Source organism: Gracilinanus agilis, chromosome 4, assembly GCF_016433145.1.
Source record: "Gracilinanus agilis isolate LMUSP501 chromosome 4, AgileGrace, whole genome shotgun sequence".
Lineage (NCBI taxonomy): Eukaryota > Metazoa > Chordata > Mammalia > Didelphimorphia > Didelphidae > Gracilinanus > Gracilinanus agilis.
This window is the reverse complement of record NC_058133.1, coordinates 175,029,300-175,042,582: the sequence shown is the minus strand read 5'-3', so window position 1 is coordinate 175,042,582 and position 13,283 is coordinate 175,029,300. Positions and strand designations below refer to the sequence as shown.

Below are 13,283 nucleotides of genomic sequence, written 5' to 3'. Positions count from 1 at the left end.
TAAACTTCTTGATAGATTTCCCCCACCCCCCACCCACCCCCAATCCTTCACGTGGTTTTCCTCTGCGGGTTATTCAAGGCTTTCCTACTTTGTGACCACCTTACCTTACCTTACCTTTCCAGACTTCATATTTTTACCCAAGTGTCCTATGTTCCAACTGGATTATATTGTTAATTTGCTCTCCTTTCCTCTTTTATTTATAAAGAATGAATTTCTTCCATTTTTCACCATCTTCCTTTTCCATTTGGTCCAGTCTACTTTTCATGGAACTCTTTTCTTAATTTGAATCTTTTTGCCTCTTTTTCCAGGAGGTCAATTCTGTTTTTTAAGGAACTCTCTTTCCAGTTTACTAATTTTGTTTTTTAAACTGTTATTTTCTTTTTGCATTGCTTTCATTTCTTTCTCCCATTTTTCTTTGACCTGTCTTATTTGATTTTTTTCATCCTTTTTTGAGTTCTTCCAGTACTTGAGACCCATTTTCCATTTTTCTTATGTGATTGCTTGGATCTCACTGTCACCTATTGACTCTGTGCTTTTCTCTTTGTCTGACAAATTTTCTAGGGTTTGATTTCTTTTGCTCTTTGCTTATTTTCTCAGCCTTTTTTTGCTATGGACTGGCAATTCTGTCTCTTCTGCTGATAAAAGGACCTGGCACTATGAGTTTTTGCCCTGGGACTAGGTTTTCACTGCAGTGCAGGCTTGAAAGAGGTGGTGCCAGTGCCTGGGACTTCAAAGGGTAGGGTCGGGGGGAGGGGGGGGTGTCATTGTTGTTGTAGCCAGGGTCCCTGGATCTTGAAGTTCAGCCTATGCTCAGGTTTGGAATCTGGCACAATAGGTAGGGTTGTTGGCCAGCACTCCTTTTTGGTTTTGCTTCTGGTTCCCCCTTTGAAAATCTACCCTCTCTACCTACCTTTCAAATTGTAGTGAGCAGGAGAGCCCTCTCACTCTGTCTTCTTGCTATTGGTTTTTGGCTGCTATCATTTTGAGATGCTTTTTATTGATTGGTTTGGAAGGATTATCCAAGAGATTTCAGCTTTTGCTGCTTCTAAGCTACCATCTTAGCTTCTGCACATTTACTTCTGCTATACCATGTTAAAATGTCTGCCCTCTCACAATTCACTTTTGAATTGCTACCAACCCTATAAAAACCCAACTCAAATCTTATATCTTCTTGTTTCTTTCCTGTTACTTCCTCTGATACCTGATACTTCTGCTGCCTTCTTCATCCCTTTTGTAGATATTCTTTTGTTGTGCTCTAATGTACTGGCCATGTAATTTTGTAGTGTATTATGGTTATTTTCATTATCAGTCTCATCCTTTTGACTGAATAGTACATGAAAACAAGGACTGAGTCTTATCTGATTTGTAGTCTTCACTTTCACTTCAAATAGATTATAGTTGTTAAGTGCTTAGTAAATGTTTAACAAATAAAACAAACATTTTGTTGAGGAGACATTGTTTGAACTATTACTGACCTGAGATCACACTGAATAAAACTTTCGTGTAAATTTCTCTCTTATTTTTTAAAAGCCTGGCTCTAAAAAAATACTGAATGGCTCAGATGAAAAATCAAATTCCAAGGAGTCAAAGGCAGGAAATTTGGATCCATTATCATGTATAAGTAAGTTTCCAAATAATTTGTATTTTTAAATACATAAAATCTAAACTTAGCCACTTTTAATTTTTGAACATTCTCTTGATGTCTTTTAAAATATCAACACGTGTGTTTCTGATAGGCACTGCAGATCTTCATAAGATGTATCCAACACCACCATCATTGGAACAGCATATTATGGGATTTTCTCCAATGAATATGAATAACAAAGAATATGGTAGTATTGATACAACGCCTGGAGGAACTATATTAGATGGAAGTAGTTCCAGCATAGGAGCCCAATTCAAAATTGAGGTTGATGAGGGATTCTGCAGTCCTAAACCTTCTGAAATTAAGGTAAATTTATAAATTATTTCACAGAAGAGAAATGTTCAGAGACATTTTCTTTTTTCCTATAGAATTTTCATATGGTTTCTAGTCTTGAAGTTAACAGTACTAATGCTAACTTTTAGCTTTCACTATACTCCCCCACCTTCCCAAAATTTATTGTTAATAGAATTGTAATGTCAGTATTTCTTTGTTAGAAAATGACAGAAGGATTAATAAACCATTATTTATGCTTATTTAAATTACCACTTATAATTACTAACTACTTTCCTCTTTTTGAAGTTAGAAAATTAAGACATTGTAAGTTTGAGTTTTTATCTTAACAGGATTTTTCATATGTCTATAAACTGGAAAATTGTCAAGCGCTGGTGGGATGTTCCATGTTTGCGCCTCTAAAAACACTCCCTAGTCAGTGTTTGCCTCCTATCAAGCTTCCAGAAGAGTGTATTTATCGGCAAAGTTGGACTGTTGGAAAATTAGAGTTGCTTCCTCCAGGGCCTACCATGCCTTTCATCAAAGAGGGGTATGATTTATATTGTATAAAACTGAATTTTGAGAGAAATACTTTGACTTTTTAAAAAAGACTTTTAACTCCTCCCAAGTCTTTAAAATTCTTCATTTCTGTTTGTTAAAGCAAAAAATTGGTGATATATTACAACACTAGAAAAACTTTTGGGTGAATAGTATAATATCAGGTGTTCATTTCTTCTAAAACAGTGGTTCCCAAACTTTTTTGGTCTACTGCCCCCTTTCCAGAAAAAATATTAGTTGGCCCCCTGGAAATTATTGTTTTTTTTTTTAATTTTAATAGCAATTAATAGGATAATTAATAAGATAAATGCACCTGTGGCCACCACCCTCCTGGATTGCTGCAGCAGCCACCAGGGGTCGGTAGTGCCCACTTTGGGAATCACTGTTCTAAAACATCTTTCATAGCTTGCCTAACCTAATAGTATATTTTGATTCATTGCCTCATTCCTTTAATTAAAAATAGCAATTATTATTTTCTCTTGAGCCATGTATCCTTATTAGACCCATGCAAGTTTTATAGATGTTTTTTGGATGTGGTTGTACATGAGGCAGCTAAGTGGTACAATTCCTAGGCTCAAAACATGAGTTCAAATGCTACCTTAGATACTTACTAGCTGTGTGACCTTCAGCAAATCACTTGATCTCTTTCACCTGTTTCTTCATATTTAAAATGAAGGAGCTAGACTTAGTAACATCAGAAATCTACAATCCTATGAATACTACTCATTACATTACAGTTGTATGTATGCTTTAACAATTTTGACCTTTCCAAATATTTTGTGCATGGCTGAAATATGAACCTTTCTTCCTAAACAAGTGTTGCCAGCAGTTTTAGGGACTAGGTACTTGTAGAAAGACACTTAAAAAAATACTAATTCATATTTTTCCAAATATTTATGGAATATTTTGCAGTTCTAATTTCATTCTCTCTTTTTTTGTATGTTTCCTTATGAATTTCTCATCTGGGAAATGATAATAGTGATGGAAGTACTATGGATCAAGAATATGGCCCTGCTTATACTCCTCAAACTCATACTCCTTTTGGGATGCCCCCAAGCAGTGCACCTCCTAGTAATAGTGGAGCAGGGATTCTTCCTTCTCCCTCCACCCCTAGATTTCCAACACCACGAACACCAAGGACACCTCGTACACCTCGTGGAGCTGGTGGGCCTGCCAGTGCTCAAGGCTCAGTCAAATATGAAAATTCAGACTTGTACTCACCAGCTTCCACCCCATCAACATGTAGACCCCTAAATTCTGTTGAGCCTGCAACTGTTCCATCTATCCCTGAAGCACATAGTCTTTATGTAAACCTCATTCTTTCAGAGTCAGTAATGAATTTATACAAAGACTGTAATTTCGATAGTTGCTGTATCTGTGTCTGCAACATGAACATCAAAGGTGCTGATGTTGGAGTTTACATTCCAGATCCAACACAGGAGGCACAGTATAGGTGTACCTGTGGCTTCAGTGCTGTCATGAACAGAAAATTTGGAAACAGCTCTGGATTGTTTCTTGAAGATGAATTAGATATCATAGGACGCAACACTGAATGTGGTAAAGAAGCAGAGAAACGTTTTGAAGCTCTCAGGGCTACCTCTGTTGAACATGTCAATGGCGTACTAAAAGAACCTGAAAAATTGCCTGATGAGTTAATATTATTGCTACAGGATCAGTGCACTAATTTATTTTCACCGTTTGGAGCAGCAGACCAAGATCCTATTCCCAAGATTGGTGTTATTAGTAGCTCGGTACGTGTTGAAGAACGGGATTGTTGCAATGACTGCTACCTTGCATTAGAACATGGACGTCAGTTCATGGATAATATGTCTGGGGGAAAAGTTGATGAAACCCTTGTGAAAACTACATGTTTACATCCCTGGGCCAAAAGAAATGGTAAGTGTGATAATAGGATTTTTAAAAATCTTTTCCTCTCTGTATAATCTGTTTATTGTTTTCAGTATTTAGTAAGAAATGTATAGTTTCCTATGTAGCTAAATATATCTTAAAATTGTGGTATATACTGCTTTAAAATTTTGAAGGCTATTCAGACTGGCTTTTATTGTTAGATACCTTTTACTAATTCAAGACAGATCCAGTGCCTTGACGCCTTTGCCATATGAAGACCAACGTGTTGGGGGCAAGCTAGATGGCTCTGTAGATTGAGAATCAGACCTAGAGACAGGAGATCCTGAGTTCAAATCTGGCCTCAGATACTTTCTAGCTGTGTGACCCTGGGCAAGTCACTTAAACCCTGTTACTCAGTCTTTACTTCTCTTCTGCTTTGGAACCAATACACAGTTTTGATTCTAAGAAGAAAGGTAAAAGTGTTTAAAAAAAAAATCAAAAAAGACTTGTCAGAGTTATGGTAGCTCCTTTCAAGGATTTTAAGGACTATTGGGTAGGGAGAGGACTAAACTTGTTCTCTTTGACCCCAGGGACAGAAATGGGAGCAATTTATAGAATGCAAATAGACTAATGTCAGGAAGACTTTTAATGGTGAGCTGCCCCAAAATAGAATGGGCTTCCTCAAGAAGTGGGTTTCTCCCTCCTTGGAAGTCTTCAAACAGAGGCTCCATGACCACCTGTTGAGTACATTGTAATAGGTTTCTTTTTGTATGTAAATTGAACTTGATGAACACACTAAGGTTCACCCTTTTAAAATTGTGTGATTCATTGTATTATTAGCATAGTCAGTTAATCCATCTGTGACTGTGTATTACAAATTTTCACAAATGCATGCAGAAAATAACTTTGTCTCTAGACTGATACACTTGGCCTTGGATAAATGCTCTCAGTAGAAATAGGGATATTCACAAAAGAGCAAGTTTAGGAGTTGAAGAGGGGAGTTGAGTTCTGTTTTTATTATATAAAACCCAATAAGCAGTTTTAGATGCTGAACTGAGACCAACTCTGTGGCAGATACTTTGCTAAGCACTGGAGATAAAAGGAAAAGACAGTGCCTAGGAGCTCACAATCTAACGAGGGAGACAATAAGCAAAGAAATATGTATAGACAAATTATATACAGGAAATAATTTTCAAAGGGATGAAAAGGCTTCCAGTAGAAGATGGAATATTAGGTAGGCCTTGGAGGAAGCAGGGGTGTAGAAGTAAATAGAGATGTGGAGGAAAAAAAATATTCCAACCATGGAGGACAGCAGTAAAAAATTCTTGGGAGTGGTGGGAGTGTCTTATTTGTGGAACAACCAGGAGACCTGTGTTATTGGATTGAAGAATATGTGGTATGGTGTAAGGTGTAAGAAGACTGAAAAGAGAGAAGAAAGAGTAGGCTTTGAATACTAGAGTATTATGTTTTATATTTGAAGCTACTGGAATTTATTGAACATGGATGTGGCATGGTTGGACCTATACTTTAGGAAAATAACTTTGGTGGCTAAACGAAGGATGGATTGGAGTAGAGTGGAAAGAGACTTGAAGCAGACAAACCCACCATCAGGCTGTTGCACTAGCCTAGGTTTAAGATGATAATAAGAGTGGTGGCAGTTGTTGGAGGAGAGAAGGGACATGTTCAAGAGATGTGGAAAAGTTGAAACTAACATGGTTTAACAACAGATTGGATTGAATTGGGGGCATGGAGTTGAGACAGTGAGGAGTTGAGGATACACCTAGGTTGTGCCAGTGTGGGAGACTGAGTGAATGCCATTGTCATCTATATTAATAGGGAAGTAGGAGTGAGAGAGGACTTAGAGGGAAAGATGAGTTCAGTTTTGGACATGTCAAATTTAAGATGCCTACTGGACATCCATTTTGAGATGTCTGAAAGGCAGTTGGGAGTTTAGACTGGAGGTCAGCAGAGAGATTAGGGTCATATTGCTTGATTTGAGAAATCAACATAGAGATGATAATGAAATAGTTGCTGACCACAGCATAGTTGAGACCACAGAATGAAGTAGAAAGAAAAGAAAATCTCCCAGAATAGAGCCTTGTGAGTCACCCCTTACGTTAAGGGAAAGTAGTCTTTGACTAGTCTATACAGATCATTAAACTCATGATAGCTAATGAGGTCTCTGAGAGATAATGGCGTGTCAGATATATCCATGAATAGGGATCATGTTATGTATATATAAATAGGGATCATCCTGTAAAAAAGAACGGAGAAGACGCTATCTAGAAGGCAGAAGGAGAACATGCAAATTGTGTCATGAATGCCTAATTCGGAGAGAATATCTAGGTCAAGAGGGTAGTCAGTGGTGTTACATCTTCAGATCAATATGGGTAAGGATTGGGGCAGGTTTCATTTGAGCAATAGTTTACTGTTAAAGTATGTCTTTAAGTATGAGAATCACTTGTGATTAAAAACTAGTGTTTACCAGGGGGGGAAAAAAAGACAAAGATGAAACCATTTCAGAATCTGGATCTTCAATTATTGGGTTGATTTGCTAAATCATGATTCCCAAAACTTTGGTTTTTTTAACAGTCCATTTCAAATTGTTATAAACCTTTATTGTTTTAATTATAGTAATGTGCATTTGTAATTTCACTTGGAATAGAGGTGTTGACTTGTCCCAGAGACATAATCTCCCAAAGGTCCTAACACATACCAGCTCTGTGACCTGGACTAGTCAGTCACTTAAACCTCTCAGTGCTCTAGATAGCTCTCTAAAACCATAAATTGAAGAGAAGGTGCTGATCTGTATTGATAAAGGGAGTTTCTTTGACAGGCATTCCCCAAACTAGTACTGAAAGCAAAAAAGAAGTAATTTTGTAATTTACTGAGATAGGGAACTATCTTATGAGTCAAATAGTTATTTTATTAAAACATTGACATACTTTTGGCAGGGGAGATCTTGGATTATTTTGGTATTTTATAGATTTAAGTCAGAGTATAAATGATGCCGCTTTGAATAAAGAGAAATTAAAACTGAAAGTGTTGGGGTGAAGGGAATATCAGGCCAAAATTGGAAGGCAGCCAACTTTATTATGTAGGGAAGTAGAGGAATACATGGATAAGAATTGATTATATCATTCTTACAGATGTAGGGAATTGCAATGATATTACAGTGATAATAGAAATTGTTATTCTATAATTTCACTGTAGGTAATGACTTTATTACTTCATTCTTCCCCTAACTATTGTTTTCCAATAGTTTTTCTAAAAAACATTGGATAGGAGAGGAAGGGAACTTAGCAAAATGTCCTTTCTTAATAGTGGGCATAAAAATCTTTAAATTTTACAAAGTATACATTCTCAATTTAATCCTAGATATCCTTGGGGGAGGGAAGGGTTTAAAATAGTTCTGTTGCAAATGGGGAAACTGAAGCTCAGAGGAATTTAGGGATTAAGTGATTACATAGTATAAGAGGTGGGATTCAAGACCATATTTCTCCAGACTCCAATCCAACAACTTTTTTTTCTTAACTCGTGATCAAAGTAGTAAAATGCTTATGTGGCAGGTCCACGAAAAAGAAATAGAAACATGGATAATCTGTAGATTAACCAGTAATTGGTAACAAAAATTTGACTTGAATGATAGCAGTTTGAATAGGTCTATGAGGTGTTGTATAATTAAATCCATATAACTATCCCAGTTAACTGTTTTTCCTGCTGATAATGTAAAAAAATTACATCACAAGAGAATTCCAAAATCCAGATTAGAGTTTTAATGTCTACATTTGCTATGTAGACCTTTTTTCACTAGAGCTATTGAATATGGAAGTTCTGTGAGCAGTTTAATGTGTCTAAAAGGAAAATAAATGGATATGATTAATAATTATGAAGTAAAAGAACAGCTTGTATATTTCAATTTTATCAACTATCAAAATTGTAGGAGTTGCTTTTATATAGAGCTGAGATAATTCTTATTTTTTATCCTTCCTATAGCTATAGATGTAAGCATGCAGTGTTCACAGGACATCCTTCAAATGCTCCTGTCCCTTCAGCCAGTACTTCAAGATGCCATTCAGAAAAAACGAACAGTGAGATCTTGGGGAGTCCAAGGACCTCTTACTTGGCAACAGTTTCATAAAATGGCTGGCCGAGGCTCATATGGTAAATAACATGAATGGAATTGTTAATTGGTTAAGTGTCCTGAAATCACCATGGTCTTTTCTGAGTGCCTTTATGTTGTTAATAAGTTAATTTTTTTTATTTGTAGTGGTCTCAAGTAAGTAACTTTTAATTTTCAGTTTTGCATACTGCTTCATATTAATCTAAGTAAGGAGTGAATTTCTTCTACTTATGTATATGCTCTTTAATGCACTAAATCTTTTTTTTTTTTTTTTTTTTTTAAGGAACTGATGAGTCCCCAGAACCACTGCCAATTCCCACATTTTTGTTGGGATATGATTATGATTTTCTGGTGCTCTCTCCATTTGCCTTGCCTTATTGGGAGAGGCTGATGCTAGAACCCTATGGATCTCAAAGAGATATAGCATATGTTGTACTGTGTCCAGAGAATGAAGCCCTTCTGAATGGAGCAAAAACCTTTTTTAGAGATCTTACTGCAATATATGAGGTATGTGTTCAAAGTGAGAAGAATGGAATTTTATTTATATCTTTGTGCTGCTATCTAAAACTAACCATGGAGTGTTATTGATGCCAAAGTGGCCAAGTGTTCAATTTCTCATATGGACCTTTCAAAACACTTTGTGTTCTAGTCTATCAATACTAAATATTGATTCTAAGGTAAAAGAGCAATAAGGGCTAGACAATTGGTCACACAGCTGGGAAGTATCTTGAGGTCAGATTTGAACCCTCAATACTAGTCCTCATGCTCTGCGCACTATACTACCTCACTGCCCCTTTACTTGCCATTTTGTACACATAACATTACATGTCACACCTCCATGTCTTTACCCTCACTTCCATCTGTGTTTAGAATGTATTTTCATCTCTGCATTTTGGAATTCCCAATTTCCTTTAATATTTAACTCTGAATTCTCCTTCCTTCTCTCCTCCTGCCCCCTTTTATTGCTGGTACCCTTCTTCCCAAAACTCTTCTACATTTATTCCCTACATTCATTTTGTTTTAGTATCTATATACTCACATATGTTATCTCTCCATTTAGAATATACACTCTTTGAAGAAAAGAACTTGTTTCACCCTTGTCAGTCCAGAATCTGATTTCATACATTATTCATTCCAACTAAACTGGCCTTCTTGCTGTTACCTGGATTTCACATTCTTATCTCCTGCTTCTTAACAGCATTTAACTTACTTTAAGGTTAACTTCAGGTTTCATTTCTTTGGAGAAACTTTATGCTCTTTGTAGTTATTAGTGATCTCTCCTTCAGGCCATCTTATATTGACTAATATGTGTAAATATTGTATCCCATGGAGAAATTCCTTTTAAGTCAAGGACTGTTTTTTTTTATATCCCAAACATAATCGCAGTGCTTTTTGTACTGTTCTATTGTTCTTTTGTTTGTTTTTGGTCCAGAATTGTGATATCATCAGTATTAGATTGTTCTACTAATGCACATTGACAACTCTTAAGTAATTTTTCCAAGTTCGAATAACATGTGTCAGAGGCAAAAGGATCTTCCGACTCCAAGGTCACTTTTGTCTACTGCTCCATTCTACCTTATACATGTTGACAGTTGATCAGTCTTTGTTAAGTTGAAAAAAACAACTGATCCATTGCACCCCATAAACTAGAGTAGATCACATGTTTCACAGTTCACCAAATGGCTCCAGGGTAGAGTGGAGTAGGGTTAATATGACTTGCTATAAGCAAGCTTATAGCATATGTTGTTTGTGAAGAATAGCATATTACTTTATAACTGACAAATTGGTTGTATGTGTATATTTGGGAAAGATATAAAAAAGGGTATATGAAAGAAAGCATTATGCAAAATTTTCATCTTGGTTCTGACCTTGTCTTACTTTGTATAACCATAAGTAAGTCAAAATACCTCTGGACTAATTTGTCAAATTAGGGCATATTTCAATTCTAAAATTACAATTCTTTATTTTTTCTGACTTGCTTCTTTACCAACTATTTCAAGTTATGACTCTTGTCAGTGTGTGGGAGAAGAGTTAGGTTGGGGGGCGGGGTTATATAAACACACATAATACTAAGGGTTTTATTTTCTTTTAGTATATTTTTATTTACTTTAAGTACATGAAATTTTTAAAAAGACAATTTCTTGAAAGGCTTTGGTAAGATCTTTCAATTGATCATAAATTTCAAGCATGTATATATCATGATGACTATGTAGAACCATAAGAATTTCATTTATTTCAATATCAATTTTTGTTATGTTATTTTGGAAATCATGATAATTTGAGGGACAGGAGTACAAATCTTTAATTTCATCTGCGTAGAGAATTCCCTGTGTAGAAACTTTCTCCAGTTTGCAGCTCTCCTACCAGTTAGTCTCAGTTGCCTAAGGCACTTGGAATATAAATGATTTGTTCAAGGTCAAGATAACTAGAATATATCAGAAGCAGGACTTAAAAATACAAGTCTTTTGATTCTGGGGCCAGCCTCTCTGCCATATAGCACATTGCCCCTGTACTAAGGCTATACTCATTATAAATGTCTGTGTATTTTACAGTTTTTTTAATCAAATAATATAGTATTATAATTCTTGATATTTCATTTAAATCAGTTGTGTGTGGTATTTTAATTTTGAGTAAGAGAGGAAGTATTAATGTATCTAAAATTCTGAAGCTAGACCTCTAACAGCATAAATCATTTGCCACTAATATTGGTGCCACAACCCTTTTGACTATCCTATAAAAGGGAGTAAAGGATGATTTTTCTTTATTTTTAACAGATGCTTTTTTTTAATGTATCCATCTATATACTATTATGAATTCATTAGCTTTGTCACTCTCTTTGTATGTTTGTAGTCCTGTCGATTAGGACAACATAGACCCATTTCACGGTTATTGGCTGATGGTATCATGAGAGTTGGATCTACTGCTTCAAAGAAACTTTCAGAAAAGTTGGTAACTGAATGGTTTTCTCAGGCAGCTGATGTCAACAACGAAGCATTTTCTAAGCTCAAGCTGTATGCACAAGTCTGCAGATACGACCTGGGTACTGAATTTATATTACTGCAGGGGATGGTGGAAAGGGAATTATTTGGGAATTACAAACTATTCAAATATGTGACATGCATTCTTTGATTATTGGGCCTGAAAAACATGAAGGATTTTTACTTATTACTCAAGGTTAGTAACTTTATGAATGGATTGAAATCAGAGACTTAAGCTTGTATAATATCCTATGACTATTAAGTGTTCAATCTAAGGATAGTGTACAAACTACATTGTCTTACTGTAAAATTCAACATAAAAAATGAATTTTTTAAAGGCAGCATTTTTAATTAACAAATATCCAAAGGATTTTAGAAGTGAAACACTGAAGACTTCATTAAAGATGCTCTCATTTATTAAGTTTAATCACGGTGACCTTAGAACAAGGTTCTAGTTTAGCCATGTTATTCATTTTATTATGTGGCAAGCCTTGTGGACTGGTGCTAAAAATTTGCTGGATATTGCCATGTATCTCATAGTGTATTTCATCTAATGTTTGGTTCATCAGATCATAGATTAAGAGCTGGAAGAACCTTAGAAACCATTGAGCCCCAAGTCAAGCTGCTAGCATCTGACATAGAATTTGAACCCAGGTCTTCTGACTCCAGTTCAGAGCTTTATCCACTTTGCTACCTAGCTGCCTCAAGAAAACTGCAGATACTACATTAGGAGAAATGTTACAAAGGGAAGTTCTACAAGAACTGTCATTTGCTTTGTCACCCATTAATGACTTCAGAAGGGTGGGTAGGGTTTGCAACTTAGTAAGATTAACACTATAATGTTAAATACTATAATCTTAACCTTTTTTAAGGTGATAACCCTTCTGTCAGAAGAAAAAAGGAAAGTTCCTTATTTTTTGGAAATAGAATATTTTTGCTTGAATGATCATTTATATGATGCCAGTTTACACTTTCATTATTAACTACAGTGTCTTAATCTTTTTATTATTTAAATGCTAGTAAACGTCATCTTGCAAATTATGGATGCTTAATAATTATTATAAAAACTGATAAGAAATTTATTAACATAAAATGGAGACAAAATTGGTCAGTAAAAATTAAGAATTGAATATAACTTGTGCTCTGTCATCTTTAGGTCCTTACCTTGCTTCCCAGCCATTGGATAGCTCTTTACTTTCCCAGCCAAATTTGATTGTCCCCACAAGTCAGTCTCTGACTACTCCACCTCAGCTGATAAATACTGGGAATTCAAACACTCCATCTGCCACCCCAGCAACCACAACTAGCAGCACCATGACTTCAAGTAGCTCCGTGTCTTCTTCAGTCACCACAACAAATTCTACTTTGACTACAACCTCATCCTCTTCCTCCTCCACCACCAACATAAGCAGCGGAATGTCAGCCAATAAACAGCCTTCGTTTCCACCTTTTGGAAACATGAACAATGCTGCTGCTGGATCTATGGCTACACAAGCAGCCACTGTTCAAAGTGCCCAGTTAGGGGGACAACAGCCCCCAACTCTACAGACTGCTGGAGTCTCAGCAGAGGCATCCTCTGGTCCTACTCAACCACATCCAGAAGTGTCTGAAAGGTAAAAAAATATGTTATAAATGAGAAATAGCCCATTGTGTGGAATAAATTTTAGATTTTATTTTTGTTTTTCCCTTTGGGAATTAAATTTTGATGAAAATTTAACTGGCATAGTTTATATATAAAAGTTTATATATATATATAAACGCTTAAAAATGTGAAGATTATTGCAATAGCTTCCCCATCAGTTTCTTTCTGCCACAAATCTCTTTTTCACTCTAGTCATCCTCCACTCAACTGCCAAAATGA

The 13,283-nt window shown here is 35.9% G+C and overlaps 1 protein-coding gene across 1 annotated transcript in view; it reads left to right on the top strand.

Moving 5' to 3' along the window:
• MED13 (mediator complex subunit 13) overlaps positions 1-13,283 on the top strand; it is a 91,123-nt gene that overhangs the window by 67,142 nt on the left and 10,698 nt on the right. The window contains exons 13-20 of the mRNA XM_044675060.1: positions 1,531-1,621; positions 1,737-1,951; positions 2,269-2,465; positions 3,453-4,369; positions 8,318-8,485; positions 8,728-8,951; positions 11,295-11,484; positions 12,579-13,035. Of these exons, the coding sequence (XP_044530995.1) occupies positions 1,531-1,621; positions 1,737-1,951; positions 2,269-2,465; positions 3,453-4,369; positions 8,318-8,485; positions 8,728-8,951; positions 11,295-11,484; positions 12,579-13,035 (2,459 nt within the window). The remainder of the gene's footprint in view (positions 1-1,530; positions 1,622-1,736; positions 1,952-2,268; positions 2,466-3,452; positions 4,370-8,317; positions 8,486-8,727; positions 8,952-11,294; positions 11,485-12,578; positions 13,036-13,283) is intronic.